Source organism: Centropristis striata, chromosome 6 (assembly GCF_030273125.1).
Source record: "Centropristis striata isolate RG_2023a ecotype Rhode Island chromosome 6, C.striata_1.0, whole genome shotgun sequence".
NCBI lineage: Eukaryota > Metazoa > Chordata > Actinopteri > Perciformes > Serranidae > Centropristis > Centropristis striata.
The window spans coordinates 10810374-10828103 of record NC_081522.1 but is presented as its reverse complement, the minus strand read 5'-3'; the positions used below and the strand labels follow the sequence as shown (position 1 = coordinate 10828103).

Genomic DNA, 17730 nt, shown 5'->3' with positions numbered 1-17730 from the left:
TCTTATCAGTGATGGTCTGCTGCGAAAGCTGTTTAACATGGTGTCCTTGATAAACTCAGGGAATCTTGGCATCAAACAAGTCAGCTACAAAAACAACATTTTTGAAATTTTGTGACACTACTAAAGAAAACGGCGTTATTCTGATTCTCACCAAGGTCCAGTATATATTCAAAAATAAATTGCTGTTAAAGCTATTTGAAAACATGAAGTTAAATCGAGAGTAATATTCTAAAATCTCAAGCTATTGGTAATTTTTCTATTACTAGAGTAGCCTACTGGAAATATATATATATATATATATATATATATATATATATATATATATATAAATAAAAGAAAAGAAAAGAAGTTGTCGATGCAGTATTATGATGAAAATACACTGTCCCTCCCACTGACTTATGACTTTCCGAGTAGCTCTTGAATGCAGCACAGGACTGCCACTCAGTCAGAAGTTGGCAGTGAAGTTCATGGCTCCGGTTCCAGCGTGTCTCCACCAGGGGGCACAGCCCGGGGCAGGCTCCATCCAAACCAGTCTCTCCGCTTCTCCTCGTACCATGAGCTGAATCTGTCCGGGACAGACCAGGGAAGATGGCGGCCACTGACCATTCCCGGTCCGAAGCTGCCAAACAGCGACGGCAGGATCAGCTGCAGCGATGGCTGGGCTCGGAGACGGATCGTACGGGGTCGGAAACCCGGGAAACTTCGGGCGGCTCCGGGACGCGGCGGGCGAAAGTCCGGTTCGCCCAAGGAGCCGTGTTTATGGCCGCTTGCTCCGCCGGAGACCGGGAGGAGGTGGCAGCGCTGCTCCGGCAGGGAGCTGACATCAACCACGCCAACATAGACGGACTGACAGCGCTTCATCAGGTAGGACGGTTAACGTTACTCCCTAACCGTTAACGGCCCGTTTGATTTACGTGTTAAATGAGTTAACCGTTGAGTTGCTGCTAACTGTCGCTCACCGACCAACGGTTTATCTGTTAGTGATCCTCACAGCGAAGAAGCACCAATATAACTTATCGTGGAGTTAGTGAGTGGTAAAAGCGAAACAGTTAATCTAAAAAGTGTCGTTGCTTTTGACACAAAACTGTATCTTAAACTTATCCCATCACTTTATCATCTCTAGATAGATATACAGATATATTGTTTTAATGTCCCAGCAGCAGCACTTCTGGCCTGTGTATTATTCGCCTGTTGAAAGGCTGGGCCATCCCTACTGTTGTGTTTAGTAACTTTTAGGCTTTTCACACAGTGCATATGGGGGGAGAAGTGAGCAGCAGAGAGTAAAAATCCGCTCTCCTCGGAGTCTGTGGGGTCGTTTTTAGACGTTAAAGTGCACTCACACAGTCACTGGTGGGGTCTCAGTAAAATAGTGGGTGATTATCATCATCTGATCAACAAGTCTTTAGTGTTTTTCCCCAAGGAAGAAAGCAAAATGGAAGCCTGTGGACTACCACTAACAACGAGGCAGAATCAGAAAGCATGAACGAACCTTCTGTTTTTAATCTAAGTTTGCAGATTGTTGCTTTTGCATGGTCCAAATTGGCTGAACTCCTTATGAGCATGTCTTAATGCTGCTCAGCTTCAGGTCCCTCCCTCCCCTTCACTTCAGTCATAACACAGAGGAGCAGTCTGGACAACATCACTGTCACACAGGCCTTTCGTTGATGCAGTATTTCCTCTGCTTTTATGATACCGCGTGCCATAAACACATTGCTCTGCCTCTGTCTTTGCGTGCATTCAGCTCACCGTCACATGAATTTAACTCTGATATCTAGGCAAGCCTGTCAACATAAAAAGATGTTGTGCTTTTAATTTTCCTGCTCGCTGGAGCTGAATTGTGGTTCAGCTGCAGTGATGTCATGCCTGGAGATGATTGGTGCTTTCCCCCTAATTTAAGCCAATTGTGTGTATTTGATGAAGTTGCCTTCCCATGACCGGTTCAGATGACTAAGTGAGCATGTTCCTGCCTGGATGTTGGGTGAATGTCCCCTCCTTTGGTTGATCCACATGTTGGACTGTCACCCAATGTGGTCCCTCTCCTCCCCGCCATCCCCTTCTCCCCTGTTGCTCATCGGTTCCCTGGCAACCTGAATTAAATATAGGCCCACACTCTCCAAACTTTCCATCCTCTCTATCCAAAGCCTTTCTGTCTTCTCCACTATGCTTTCTCTCTCCTTTGCCCCCCTCCTCCTCCTCTTCTCTCTGTCTCTCGTTCTCCTTCCCCCTTGCCAATTCCCCATGGTGGGGACTTTAGGGATTTCGGATGAAGAAATGGAAAACATTCCTCAAACAGCACAAGCTGCTGTTGTCAAAGGCGACCTCCACAATGAGTCACTTGATGACCCAGTGAAGGAGTCTGCTGGGAGGCTGTGTGTGCACCCTCGTAACGCAGAGGGCGCGAGAAGTGCCCTCTGTTCATTCATTCAGCTTGGAGCACCCACTTGTTCGGAGGGATCCCCCTCTGCTGCCAGTCAACGCTGCTTTTGACTTGCAAGCTTCTGGCTCTTCTTTGTACTACGAGCCTCATGTCAGGCTCTTAAAGTGACCACCTTATTCCCACCATACTACCTGACTAATTATCTTATATTATGAAGGAGGGTGGAGACTTGTAGCAGCTTTGTGATTAGTTGATTTAGCCAAAAGCAAAGCCTCTTATGTGGCTTAAGACTATGGACACGGTTCTGAGACTACAGACACTTGCTGCTGGGACATCCTGCAGAGTAACTAGAGGTGAGAAAAACATCGATATATCGATTCATTGGTGACCGATCCAACTTCATCGATCCAATGCCCCAACATTGATGCATATCACAGTCTTTAACATCAGCTTTTATTTTGACAATCTCCGTTTTGTTTGGGGAAGTATCCTGAGCAGACAGATAGAACCTATCTTGGGAATGGCCAATGTTCAAAATTGAAAGATCATCACAGGCTCTTTAACTTAACCCATAAAACATTTGCACATAAATTAAATGTGGCACTTTATAGGGAACAGAAGATCCATTTTAAGAATGGATTGTTTTTCATTTAAATATCTGGAAGATCTCAGAAATACAATACTAATATCATATTTTTTTAGTTCTTTTGTGAGTTGATATGAATTTATTAAGTTGTTTTAAATGGGTAGATGGTATCTCATATCGATCGATGGCCCATGAATCGAACTGAATCGAAGTTGTAACGCGGCAGACTTTGTGATATCTGCAAATATCGTATCGTTGTCCAGTGAGTCAATCTAATATTAAACCTGCGATTTACACGCCAAAGAGTAACTGATGATAATGAATGGCTTGGAGACTGTCACATCAGGGGGAGGCAGTCTTGTTCTGAGGAGGTGTCATCTCATCAGCTGTTTGTGATGAAATCTAACATAGAACATTATTCCCTGTTAATAATACAGTGGGAAATTAAGAAAACATGAAGGTTTAACCCAGTGAAAGATAATAGTAAGTTATGTGCCTGCCTGCCTTTTCTTTTTCTTTTTTTACACCAGTACAGATTCATCTTCGAACCAATAATATTTTTGTTATTAACATTCCAGTTAATTTCTCTCTGTTTTAGAGCTCCTTGCTGGTTGAGACTGCAAACTATTTTTAGCCATGTTAACCGCATGAGTCCATGGATGGCAATGTTGGTAACTCCCACTCTTTCTTCAGTCGAAATATCTCGACAACCATTTGATGGATTGTCATGACATATTGCACATACATTTATAGTTGAAAGAGGATAAATAATCCCGACTTTGGTGATTCTATGACGTTTCCTTTAGCACCGCCATGACATTTAAATTTGTGGCTTTGACTGAAATGTCTCAACAACTATTGGATGGATTGTTATTAAATTTGTTATTCAAAGTCCCTCCAGGATGATAAAAATAACTTTGGACTTTTTATCTCGTCCCACCTGTAGCTCGTTGAGTTTGTCCCATGACCAAATACCTGCAAACTATTGACATTCCCATCAGTCTCAGCTGTACTTTGTGTTAAGTGCTTACCATACTGAACTGAGGTTGTTAACATGGTAAACACTGTAACTGCCTAACATCAGCATTGTCGCTGGGAACATGTTGGCATGTTAGCATTTAGCTCAAAGCACCACTGTGTTTAAGTATAGCCTCACAGAGCTGCTAACATGGCTGGACACTCTTTTTCTTGCTTCTGTCTATAATTTATTCCTAAAACCCTTATTTTCTTCAATGAATAAATAAAGTACCTGTGTGCTCAGTGCAGGAATGAGTGGTAAATACATTTGTGAACAAACAAAAATTATCATATAATCTTTCAACTATTTTTTCAATTGTTAAAGTCATTTAGAAGCTTATATTCTCCGGTTTTATCCTCTGTTTTTAGCTTCACAAATTTGACAATTTGCTGCTTTGGCTGTTTACATGTATAATTTCCATCATATATCTATGGATTAAAATGAACAATATGATAACATTACTTTTGGCTCTTAAAAAGTATCTTTTTGAAGTCATTTTGGTGTTAATTCAAGAGTAAAACTCTTAGTTCCTTTTTTTTTTTTTTAAAGTAAAACAAAAAAAAGATCACTGTTGGAATGTTATTATAGTCTTTTCTTTTTCTGCAAACCAGCTTCCTTTGTGCAGAGATATGTCTTGTTCTGTCTTAACTCTTTTTGTCCAGGAAATGTAATAATGATTTATTTAATAACCAGAGGTTTTTTTGCAGTATAAAAACTGATTACTTGAAAAAAGAAGCATTCACAGATCCTACCCTCTGAGTTTTTTCTACATACAACATATCATAACATAATCTCATGAGGTTCTCATGGGATTCATCTCGGGACTTGTTTCGGATCACATTGAGATCTCAGCTTGACTGCGCTTCAGGAAAAGCAGCTAAATAGATGCGCTGTGTTTCTCTCACGCCACAAAATGACTGTTTTGGAAAGTACTTGAGGGCTTTTAGCGGCCCACTTAACAGAAAGTCATTACAAGTAGACACAGTAGTCATTGTTTTAGCCCCAGTGCTTTAGATGATTTTAATGGATTTTGGAAATGTCTACAGTTTTGACTTTCACAACAAACCAAAATAAAGTGAAGATCTTCTTTACTGTACTGAAACTGGAGTCGGGCTGACGTGTGCTGTCTGGTTTCTGTTGTTTTTAATGTGCGTAGTGGGGATTCTCATAATAAACGACCAACAATAAACACTTGAATAGCAATCCATCATGTGGCTGTGTGTCCTCTGGCAGGCCTGCATTGATGAAAATGCTGAGATGGTGCAGTTTCTGGTGGAGAGCGGGAGTGACGTCAACAGAGGGGACAACGAGGGCTGGACTCCTCTGCACGCTGCAGCTTCCTGCGGCTTCATCCAGATTGCAAAGTGAGTGTCGATCACACTGACACATCACTGCCATTTCACTTAAATACCCAAAGTGTTTACACCACAGTTGAGTCACTATTAAAATGTTATGATCATGCATATTATGTATATTCCTTTGTACAAACAATGCTGATGTGAGTGTTTATACATTAAAGAAATATAATATATGTCGCTGTATACTTACTGTTTTTTTTTTTTTTAGATACCTGATAGAGCACGGTGCGCGTGTCGGGGCGGTGAACAGTGAAGGAGAGCTTCCTCTGGACGTGGCCACAGAAGACGCCATGGAGAGACTTCTCAAGGGAGAAATCAAAAAACAAGGTAAGGATACAAACATTTACACCAAGTCCGACTTTAGACAATAATTCTGCTATTATCAGAATTAATCATTTATGTCATTATTCAATCAAAAGGTTGCCAAATATCTGCTGGTTTTGCTTCTCAGATGTGATATATTTGCTGTTATATCATCAAACACTGAATATCTTTAAGTTCTGGAGAGAGCGAGAAGAACATGCCACCTTGGGCTCAAGGACATTGTCATGGAAATGTTTTAATGTTTACTGACTTTTAATACATGAAAGGGGTAACTTTTTATAGCTAAAAATGTGAGATAACATGATATGATCTGGTTCATGGAAACGGTTTATCTTTACACAAGACATGTATAAAAAAGTTATTTTTATGAAACGTCACTATTTCAAGCTCAGATTTGGTTATGTTTCCTGATGGAAGCGTTTTTCTCACATGATTCTTTCTTTCAAGGACCAGCGAACATGTGAAAATCCTACAATAATTTAGGTCTTTAAAGTTTCAGGCTATGATAAATGTTTTGCTTTTCAGCTACTTGTGGGGTTCAGAGGGTTAAATTCTGACAACCTGTTACTGCCTTTTGTGTTTGTTTGTTTTTCACGGCTCCATGATTTGCACTTGTAATAGTTACAGTATTCTTATCAGTTATTTATAGAACAACATTTATTTTGCTATATTTAGACATTTCCAACCAAAATTTGTACAACTTCCAGTGACAACATGCCATACTGTCAAAAAATATATCACAATAATGTGTTGTAATGGGCCAGTGCTCCAAGTCTTTTCATTGTGGAACAGAAGTTTCATTATTATACAGTAAGTAATTAAAGAGACGTTTAGATGCTTTTTTTTTTTTTTTTTTTTTTATACAAAAAAGTCTTTGAAACACACAGTATGTCCACATTATGTACATGAAGTATCAGATTATTATTTGCAAATGGCTGTTTATTCCTCAGGTGAAGCTAAAAAACTCCAAAATCATTCTCATAAATGTTTAGCCTCAAAACCTGCTTTGCATTTTCCTCCTGTTTTTACAAGCGGTCACGTTCAGAGCACATGTCTCGCTCAGAGAAGACAAAAATAGGCAAGAAACTGCACCAAATGTTCTGTGACCTTCACAGTACTGAAGTGTACTGAGGCTCCAGGCTTATATCTTTATCACTGTCAAATGCACACATTGCTGAAATACATCATGCAACTGAAATCAAGGATGGCAAATATAAGATGTCAGTAGATCAAACTGACAGGTGACATTTCAGTCTTCAAAGGTCTGATATCTGATTTTTGTGTTTGTGTGTATTCACGTGTGCTTCACAGCGATAGACGTGGACAAGGCCAGGAAGGAGGAAGAGAGGATCATGCTCCAGGACGCCATGGCAGTGCAGGCAGGAAGTGGCACCCTCACACCTCACCCGAACACCAAGGCAACCGCTCTGCACGTTGCCGCTGCCAAAGGCTACATCGAAGTCCTGAAGTGAGAATCAGTCTACACACACATGAGAGCGCAATGACAGCTTGTTAGCTTTTGTCTTAATTTGGTATCGCAGCTTTTCACTCACAGCCTCTCCTCCTGGATATTCTTCAGCTTCTGTTTGTTTCCGTGCTCTCGTCAGGGTGCTGTTACAGTGTGGGGTGGACGTGGACAGCAGGGACATCGACGGGTGGACGCCCCTGCATGCAGGAGCTCACTGGGGGCAGGAGGAGGTGTGCTCCCTGCTGGCCGACAACATGTGCGATATGGGTGCCGTCAACAACGTGGTGAGCACGAGAGAAACAACCTTTCCTCTGCGTAAACTGTTATGTAAAATGAAGCCTTTATTTGTGGCGTGACTGACGATGCACTGTGGATGTCCTTGTAGGGCCAAACACCTCTAGATGTTGCAGATGAGAACCTGGTGGACACTCTGGAGGAGCTGCAGAAGAAGCAGAACGCTGTGAGTCCGCCTCCACAGAGGCTGCGCAACTATCTCACTCAGTTAGATAAACCTGATATGATTGATAGTGTTACAGCGGCAAATGTTCTCTGTGTTTATGTGTGTTTATATTCCTCTTCAGTTACGCAGCGAGAAAGAGAAACAGACTCCTGTTATTGAGACCAGCCCGCAAATCTCCATGGTACCAGTTCGCACACGCAGGTCAGTGCCAGTGTGTTGGTTGGTGTGTGGGCATGTGGTTGTGTGTGTGTATGTGGGCACACGCTACGCTGTTCCTCAGCTGAATCCCAGTAAACCCAGTACCAGTAGTTTGCATGCAGGTATGATGTTAACAGTCCCAGCATTCCTTTCAACCTTGTTGCTTCTATCCACTGACATCATACTGGATAGATGTAGCAGGCAGCGACATTCTCCGTCCCAGTTTCATACTAAATGTCACTGTTTGCAATAATCATGCGTACACATTGGGGAAATAAAAAATATATATTATATACACTCTAAAATACCTCAAATCCAGTGTGGTTTTAGTGGATAGTTTTGTCCCATGGTGCGACAGAGAGGGAGAACAAGAACAAACTCACTAAAACATCTCTGCCAACACAAAGAATGATGCTAAAAGGAGGGAAATTTGAGGGGGGGGGGGAGTTAAAGGTAAAATAAAATTAAACATGCATTAGGAAAAAACATCAAATAATAATTAGTGAATCATCTGAAAAATCTAATGCAATCTTCATTATTCATTTTAAATTACCAAGACAATTAAATAACTGACAAATCAATAAAGTTATACAAGCGTTGCTCACGTTAAGTTTTCAAATTTTATACCGGCAGTAGTTCAGAATGTTAACCACAATATAAGTTAATTTCTTACATACTGAAAGCCGAAGTAGTACACTATGTAATTAGTACAAAGCACGACTTATCTATATACATACTGTACAGCATGTGGTTGGGACACACATTTGTGTGAATGCTCTGTTGCTATTTTATCTCTGCGTCCTTGTGTAAAGTTTGCATTATCACATATAGAGCACAGATTATAAAAGATAAGTGTCCAAAGCAACTACAAGGAGCTTTGTAGTTGGCGACCGCTGTAGTCAGAAGCATTAGTGTTCCCATGAGCACCACCGCCTCGTGCTGTGAAGATCTTGCTCTGGCCAGCGCCTACATTTGTTTTGGAAGCGGGTTAAAGAAAGATGCAACTTATTTTTAATAGTATTTTATTATATATTTTAAACGCACCTGTTTGCAGGATGCATAGCGATGAGCACTTGAAAACGATGTTGTTGTTTTTTTCATTTTGGTTGTTTATAGCACAATAGCATCTACTTTGTAAATAGCTGCGGTAAATGTAACTTATGCTGGCTTAAAATGCTTGAAAAATGCTTGAATTTGACTTTGTAAAAGATGTAGGAATCCTGAATGAGGCAATGTAAGATTAATAACTCTAATATGACGATGGTGAAACAGAGTAAACTTTTTGTATTCACCAACATAAATTACACACCAAATTACAAACCTGTAGAGGAGGAAAAAGGTCAATTGAAGATCAGTTTAAAATCCCACAATTCTCTCCGTCTGTTACATTTTTCGCTCATGCTTTTTTTATTTGTTAGCTGGCTAACATAAACATAGGCTCTTCTGGTCTGGGTGCCATAAATCGTTTTGTTTAAAATCACTTTAAATCTTGCGTTGCTGATGGGCTCATTTGCTTATGTCATATTGAGGCATCAGTATTAAATATTGACTGTTGCACAACCAGTGAGAAACTCCTTGTAGTTGCTTTAGGCTGAAGTAGAGCCCGACAGATATATCGGTTGACTAATATCAAAGGCATATCGGTGTATATGCTGTCCGATATGTGCCATTATCAAAACTTTTTTAAACAATATATGTAGCGGCATATTAGTGTGATTTGGAAATGTTAGCTATTCATTTTCTAAATAGTCAGCAATTGACTGACACTCAACAGTGATGATGTTTATTAAGCTATTTATTTTATTCCTATTTATTCAATTTTTTCCCAGTTATCATTTATATAATTGGATGACAATTTAATTAATATGTTGTTTCTATAATGTATAATAATGATGTTAAATATTATTTTATAAAGGTTTATGTTTGAGAAAGTAGCCATCTGGTTGCCTTTGCAAAGTGGTGAAAAATTAGAAGAAAAAAAATTATGCTCCATCCACATATAATGGGTCTATCTTCCTTCAAGCTAAAAACTTTACTATAAAGGTCAATACAATATCGGCCTCAATAATCCCTTATCAGTCGGGCTCTAGGTTAAAGTTCCATCATGCTAAATGGTGATCTAGTGATTAGACGGCATCGACACACATGGCATCACAGAATTTGACCCACTGTTCCACCCACCAATGTGTTAATCTGCGCATGCTTGCTCGAATTGGCTGCACGTGGAATGATTGCCCCCACTGATCAGCTCCCTGCATGCCACCTGTTGTTCCACCCCACCTTGGCCCCGCCCCTGCAGGACTTCTATCTCTCGTATGAGCAGTAAAGAGAAGATCTGCCTCCATGAGCGTGAGAAGCACCCACCTCCTGCCCTGCAGAGCAGCCCGGCCGAGGACGAGGAGGAAGAAGGCCAGACGGGTCAGAGCCAGCCTCAGAGCCAGGGGAAGGCCTCCAGCAGCTCCAGCTCGGAGGAGGAGAGTGAATCGGAGAGTGATGCAGAGTCGGGTAAGAGAATCTGTGTTGTGATTGATTATAATATTTGAAAGAGAAGTTGCATTTAAGAACAAACAATCTTATAAATTGAGTTCTATGATTGTACCAGTGATTTATTTTTGCTGACCTTTGCACTGTTGCAGAAAAAGCCAAAAACCGAGAGATCATAAACAACTTGAACAACAAACGCAACACCACCAGCCTGCTTCCTACCTCCATGTCAGCGAGTACTGCTGCAAGCCAAGTGAAAAAGGTTACATTATATAGAGAACATCAAGTGTGTGTTTTAGCTGCATCATACTGAACCATGCAGAACCTGACTTGTGTTGTCTCTGCAGCAGGACCCAGGCAAACCCCCAGCCCCCGAGGCCCCGGGCTCCTGGAGGACGTCTCTGAGGAAGGCTGGCAGCTCGGTCACTCTGGGCTCAGCCGGACTGTCTGACACCAGCCAGGACCCCAGCAGACCTCCAGAGACTGTCCTGGGTATGACCCGCTCCGCCTCCAGCCCTCGCCTCAGCTCCGAGGCCGAGACCAAGGTACCCACCGCAGCCGCTCACATGATCCAACGATTTATACACCCATGAAACCAGCTTTTGTTTTTATAAAACTAATGTGACTCCACATAAAGGCTTCTTTTTCACTGAGTCACATAAGAAACTGACGAACCGACCTCACCCCTCGTTCTCAGGAGCCGAGGCTCGCTCGCGTACCGCCCATCCCGACACGAAGACTCTTCAGTATTCCAGACAGCAGCCCTGACAACTCCAACAGGTGGGCCGTGCTCTCATGTGCTTCTGCGCTTGTGAAACCAGTATCTGTTTTTCTGAGTCACTGCATATGTGCCCTTGTCACCCTGTCTCTCTCTCAGTTGGCTAAGTCGTAGCTCCTCTTACACCCGGCGCCTTCATAGTCAATCAGGGAATGATTTCACTAGTTCCACTCCCTCTTTGCTTCACAGGTCAGTCACGCTGCTCACTGCCTATTGTGTATTTGTTTGCTCTACTGTTTGTGTGTGATTTTGTTTTTGCTGTGTCACAGCTTGTTACAATCCCCCAGCAGTGAATACTAATTTGTGTGTGTGTGGCTGTGAAAGATGTCTTTGTGTTTCCAATGGGCTTTGTCTTGTTTCTAGCTCATCTTATGGAAAGAGACTGGATGACCCCACTGTGACCTCAGCCAGCACAGGAACAAGCTCTGCTGGACTCAGCCGCCTTAATAGTGTCTCGGCCCAGAGGTATTTCAATTTTATACAATTTTTCCAATTATTAATTTTCCTCATTTGCGTGAAAGATCTGATAATTGGTTCTTATCTTTCTGCCTAAGACCTACTCAGGAACAGACAGAAAAGAAGGATCAGTCTGCGGTCACCACCTCCAGCTCTCGCAGCACGACCACAGGCGAACAGGAGGCCAAGCAGAGGCGCAAGTAAGTCGAGGCTCTAATGTGTGGATTTTTCTAAAATTGTGGGCCTGATGGTGCTGTGTCTAATCTAAAAGTGTGTGACTTGTGTAGATCTTACCTGACACCAGTGCGGGACGAGGAGGCCGAGGCACAGAGGAAGGCTCGCTCCAGACATGCACGGCAGTCCCGCCGCTCCACTCAGGTACAAACATCACCTGGTATTGCCTAATAAATTTCTGTTGTTGTTACATCCCTACATGAGACGGTGTTTCCTCTTTTTCACATCAAGGGGGTGACTCTAACAGATCTGCAGGAGGCAGAGAAGACGATGAAGGACAACAAAGGGAGGGAAAAGAAGGAGGAGGAAGAGAAGGAGAAAGAGGCGAAAGAGAAGGAGGCTAAAGCGAAGAAGGGAGAGGAGGGGGTGAGAGCCATATATCTGAGTTATAGGCCTGTGTTGGCTGCTCTTATATAACATCATGTGACATCACAAAGCGGGGGATACTGTGTTTACAGGAAGTGAGCTGGAGGTCTCGTATTGCCAGTCTGCAGAAGTCTGACTTGCTGGGCCTCACACAGCCAGCCGGCACTCCACGGCCTCAGACGTCTGAAAGGAGAGGTACGCATCACCACTTCTAACAAAAGCTTGACAATGTGGTGCGATTTGCTCTTAAACAACTGTTCTCTGGCTTCTTTCCAGATGTTGAGGCCAGCACAGGGGAGAGTGAGACGGAGCGATGGGCTAGGGAGCGCAGGGAGAGGAGACAAGCACGGGCCCGAAGGAAGGCACAGAGGACTGGGGAGGTAAACACCACTAACAGCTTTTTATCTGGATTGAAACAACAAATCAAGTTGTAAATTGTCTTTAGTGTTTTATAAGAACACGTTGCGTTGTCATCTGCAGAGTGATGACAATGATCCCAGTGGAGAGGAAGAGTTCTCAGGCAGTGGGCTGGATCCACAGGTGTGTTTGTTTATTTGTGTTGTCAGTGGACTGTTACCTCAGACAGCTGAAATAACCTGTTCGCCTGTCCTCTCTGTTTACAGACAGACCGACACTTGAGTTCCAGGTATGAATTCAGCCTTTGACCTGATTGATTTTCCCTCTTTCTTCATTCTGTCAGCACAGTCTCAGTGATAGCTGTGTCTCTGACCTCTGACCTCTGCTTGTCTACTCAGGTCCTGTAACGACTGCACACAGGGAGGAGACTCTGACTCCAAGGATTTTAAAAAGGTCAGCAGAGTTGACGATCCAGTACTGAGAATATTTTTCAATGCCTTCCAAAATTATTCAAAAAAGGGTGTCATCTCTAAATTTTATGGATGCCTATTGACAAAAAAAAACACTACAGAAAAGGAAGAGAGGTCATTTTTCACAAATTGAGGACTGGCTGGCTGTGTGTAAATCCCAGTGGTCCTGATTAGTGCTGTGTATTATAAACTGCTGTGCCAAAATAAAAAAAAGAAATCAATCAATCAAGAGAAAGAAGGTCAACAAATAGAACCAATAATGAGGTCAGAAAATCGTGTTTTCTTGTTTGTTCCAGTTATTCACTAACGTTTGTGTTCTTGTGTGTCAGTTGTTCGAGGAGGTCTCCAGAGAAAACAGTCAGCTCCAGTCTCAGCTGCAGGACACCCAGAGGGTCATCAGCCAGACCAGATTGGACCTTGAAAAGGCCACACAGGTGACGACACAGACATAAATTATTATTATTATTTTTATTATCATTATTATTATTATTATTATTATTATTATTATTGTTATTATTATTATTAATCTTCTCTATGCAAAACAGAAAGAAAGCATAAAACTGGTCATTGACTGGTTCTACAATTGTGGCCAGTATAGACTATTATTGCTGTTTCTGTGTTGAGTTTGGGTAGTTGTCACTCAAACTTCAGTCTGTTTATCACAACTGCTGTTTTTGAAGACAGAAACAACACAAACATCTCTTTCTTTGTGTTAGTTGGGTCAAGATTTGGATCTTGGTTAAATATTTTTTGTGTTATAAGGGTTACAAAGGGTTGGAAAAATTTCCATTTCTCAGATTTTTTAAATTTTTGCCCAATTTAATATTAAAGTTGAGAGAAATGCACTTAAAAAGCAACTCCATCTAATTGCATCTTTCCCATAAAAGCATGTAATTTCATTTAACTGTAACAATTTACTGCCCTCAGCAGCACACCAGTAAACCCTAACTTTGCACACAGCCCACACTGCTGGCTCAAAGTACATTTCCCTATTAATTAACTTAACTTGCTAGAAAGCTAACTCACCACATGACACATTTCAGATTGTATGTGTGTGACAAATGAATGGATTTATTTGGTAAATGAATGTCTGCTTATGATAACATAAAAGGTTTGTTTCTATTTGTATATAACATACTTAACACAGCTTGAGCAAATTACTTCTGTATTCCATTTTATTCCTGTTACTTTCCCATAAATTGCCTTTAATTCACATGGAAAGTGTTCTAGACTTATGTGTGATATTAAAGTGGAAATGTGGAAAGAAGAAGTAACTCAGTCATCCTCCTATAAATGAAAAGTTGAATCAATTAGCAGTGCATCCTCGCTCGCAGGAGTTCTGCCTTCACAGCCTTACTTGGTCTGGTATGACTAGTAGCTGGTGGTGGCTAATGCTAGCTAATGTTAGCTAACATAAATAATGCTGTGGAACAGACGTTGTTAACTTTATGACTGCTCATGCCACAGTTGCACACAGGAATCCTTATCAAGACGTTTTGTAACCTTTATATCCATACTATCTTTCAGCACACAGGCCTTGTAGTGATCATGTAATCTGCTGTTATGTTGATGATGTTAATGTTATTGATTTATCGTATCCAACAGAGACAGGAGCGCTTCACTGACTGTTCAGCCTTGCTGGATCTGGAGAGAAAGGTAATGAATCCCTGCTGATGGTGATACTTGTCTTAGCTTCATCTGCCTCACTACTGCCACCCCTGCTGTCTGATGACACTCTCTCCTCTCTCCCCTCCACATTTTCACCTTTTTCACTCACCTTTTGGTTTTTTCTACTTCTTTACATCACCTCCTCTCTGCCCCCCCCACTCTCCCCCCCACGTTCCCCTGCCGTCAGGACCGGAGGATGTTGGAGCGGCGAATGGCAGAGCTGGAGGAGGAGCTAAAGGTGAGGAGACGAGTGTTATCGTGGCCACAGACACTTTGCATGCTTCTGCTTGATTAGCTTGGCTTTAGCTTGTGCAGACAGCAGTGATGAGTTTATACAGTAAACCCTCTGTTAACCTCAGGAGGTGTGGTTATTATTTTCTGTTCTGTGTGATTCATTTTGTTGTTTTTCCCTATAATGAATGTTTCTGTTTGCCTACCTAACGACTACCTCAAACCCATCTGATATCTGCACATATTTCATACAGAATGAATAGGGAAGTCCTTTTCTTTAAAGGGAACATATAACACTTGTTTTCAAGTTCATATTTGTATTTTTGGGTTTGTAAAGGAAGATGTTTACAAGCCTTAGTGTAAAAAGAAACATTTTTTTCTCCTACTGGCTCCATGAATTTACCTTTTCTCACCCTCTGTCTGAAATGCTCAGTTTTAGCGCCTGTTTCTTTAAACCCCTCCCAAAAAAGCGCAGTCTGCTCTGATTGGTCAGCGTTTCCAGGTCTCCAACTCCTGTGCTTTTGGCATCTCTGCAGCTGGGAAATGACTGTAAATGGCACTGCAGCCGTACTTTTTGCCTATTATAATATATGTGACATCCCAATCCTACAAGTCCTTATGGCTCGTTTAAAACCATATTTTTTTGAGAATTTTCATATTTTCATAGTATCATATAGCACCTGAACTGCTTTATAATTAAAGAAAACAGGGAATCTCTGTTTTTTTTTTACAATACAGGACCTTTAAAGGAATAGTTCAATGCTTAGGAGAAAATGTTTATTTGACATCTTGCCAAGAGTTAAGTTCCCAAAGGTCCTTGAAATCCGTAGGTTTGTGAATTTGAGGGGAAAACGAAGACCTAGAAAGGTTTTGTAAAAGGGTCAAAAATGGATGTTGAAAGTGCTTGAATTCATACATTTATTTGTGCAAGAATGGATATATTATATAATAAATAGACTACGTTCTGCTATTTGCATGTGTCTCCCACAGCCTCTCTCTTTTTCATGGTTGTCTGTGAGCTTCTGTAAACCCTGAAAATGATGCTGTGTTTGGTCCTTAAATTTGTGAGAATTTGGCCTGCAAAGTCCTTGAAAACTCCTTGAATATGATGTTTAAGAAAGTGTGAGAACCCTGGTTAATGAAAAGTCTGACACATGTCTTCAATTAATTATAAATCTACCACCAGCAGGCAGTTAACTTAGCTTAGCTTAGCTTAACATAAAGACTGGAAACAAGTGTAAACAGTTAGTTTGGCTCTGACTAGAACTAACTTCTGTCTCTGCTGGTCGCCTGGCCAATGTCTTCTGTGAAAACTGACTTTAATATATAATGCTAACATCCAGTACCTCAGAATTCAGTAACTTGAAAACAATAAAATCATCAAACTAAATTTTTGCCTTTAGGTTCTGGTCGACCTGAGAGCAGACAACCAGCGTCTTAAAGATGAAAATGGAGCACTGATCCGTGTCATCAGCAAACTCTCCAAATAGACGAGGAGAGAAAGACACAAAGAGCAGGGAACGCCCACCACCCCCCTTCATCCATCCATCCATCCCTCCCTCCCTCCCTCCCTGCTTCTACACATTCCTCCCAGTGCCAAAGAGAGAGAGAGAGAGAGGGGAGAGAAGCAGCAGAATGTCCTATGTACATGAACACCACAGCTTGACTTGGACTGTGATGCCTCTCTGAACAGCTGGAGCGGCTTTTGTGTGCCTTACTGCCCGTTTGTCACAGGAAGACCTCTGGCATGGAGGCCTGCGGCGATGGTCAGTGGCTCCCACAGTAGCAACATGAGACTCGACAACGGCCAGAAAACCCACGGCTGGTGCAACACACAAAAAACATCGACTACGACTGTGCATCAGGGGAACATTAACGTGCACACACATTCCTATGCGTGCATCACATACTTCCTCCATGCACATTCCACGAGCGCACAAGGCAGCTTGGGCCTTAAAGCTCCCACTTAGTATTTATTTTTTTTGTGAACACACTCACGTCACACATTCACGAATTTACCCCACTTAAATCTAACGTGTTGTCCAGCAGTAAAGGTTTTGGTGTATTTCTTTAAAAAACAACAACATTCAGGCTCTGTCTTTAAATTCAACACCGTCCTGGCAACACGGGGAAGTCCACGAAACTCTGTTGGGTTGTTTTGTTTCCACATGCAAGTGTTTGAACCCACCTACCTCTCCACCTATGCACTTCCCCACAAACATTTTTTATTATTTTTGTGACCACAGACACACTCCATGCTCTTAAAAATGACCGCAGAACCGGGTCAGTCGACCACAGCACTTTACTCTCTGCAAAGCAATAATAGATGTGCGATGCTTTGCCCGTCCTCCAACTAATTTCAGAGCAGCACCCTCTCACCTAGCAAGTGGGGGGAAAAGTTACCCATAACTGAAGGTCAAAGGTCATTGCACAATTATAAAATAAAAAAGAAATGCTGTTCTGTCAAAGCCTATCACGATATGGATGGTTTTAATTATTACCATTGATAAAGACATTATTTTCATAGTTCTTCATCGTCAACTCTCGTGCAAGGGAGCATGGTTATGTATATTATATGTGTATAAATATTAGTCTTGATGATACCCTTTGAAGTAAAACTCCATGTAGCCTTTCTTCACATGTTGGTTTTCTAATATATTGAATGGATGTCTGCACCCTAATAAAAAAAAGTGTTTGTAGCAACTGCCTTCTTATTATGTAAACTGAGAGAATTTTTACCCACAAAAATATTGTTTCAAGTAATATATTGTGTGTTATTGAGTCTTTGACAAGGATTTTGTTCCCATCCACCACAATGAATCCAGTGTTGTGACTGATAGAGTCATCAAATCTCTCACTTTTGAGATTTGTTGTCACCTCCTTTTTTGCTGTTTCAC

General features: G+C 41.6%; 1 protein-coding gene across 2 annotated transcripts; it reads left to right on the top strand.

The window, feature by feature from the left end:
* Positions 1-553: 553 nt before the first annotated feature.
* Positions 554-16812, top strand: zmp:0000001167 (protein phosphatase 1 regulatory subunit 12A). Of its 2 annotated transcripts, XM_059334629.1 has the most exons (25): positions 554-864; positions 5215-5345; positions 5548-5666; positions 6975-7131; positions 7271-7415; positions 7517-7591; positions 7713-7792; positions 10089-10294; positions 10426-10535; positions 10621-10818; positions 10971-11053; positions 11151-11240; positions 11415-11516; positions 11606-11707; positions 11795-11885; positions 11973-12107; positions 12200-12302; positions 12384-12487; positions 12588-12647; positions 12731-12753; positions 12863-12917; positions 13264-13368; positions 14540-14590; positions 14790-14840; positions 16237-16812. In XM_059334629.1, exons 1-25 carry the CDS (start codon positions 589-591, stop codon positions 16321-16323), a joined length of 2739 nt encoding a protein of 912 aa, XP_059190612.1. In that variant the 5' UTR covers positions 554-588; the 3' UTR covers positions 16324-16812. The 2 variants fall into 2 exon arrangements, with proteins under 2 accessions (XP_059190612.1, XP_059190613.1); XM_059334630.1 differs by lacking the exon at positions 11151-11240.
* The last annotated feature ends 918 nt before the right edge of the window (positions 16813-17730 follow it).

Coding starts and splice junctions, on each gene's coding strand:
- zmp:0000001167 (XM_059334629.1), top strand. CDS start 589: ATGGCGGCCACTGACCATTCCCGGTCCGAAGCTGCCAAACAGCGACGG. Junction 11,886..11,972: donor AGTCCCGCCGCTCCACTCAG/GTACAAACATCA, acceptor TTTCACATCAAG/GGGGTGACTCTAACAGATCT. Junction 13,369..14,539: donor ACCTTGAAAAGGCCACACAG/GTGACGACACAG, acceptor CGTATCCAACAG/AGACAGGAGCGCTTCACTGA.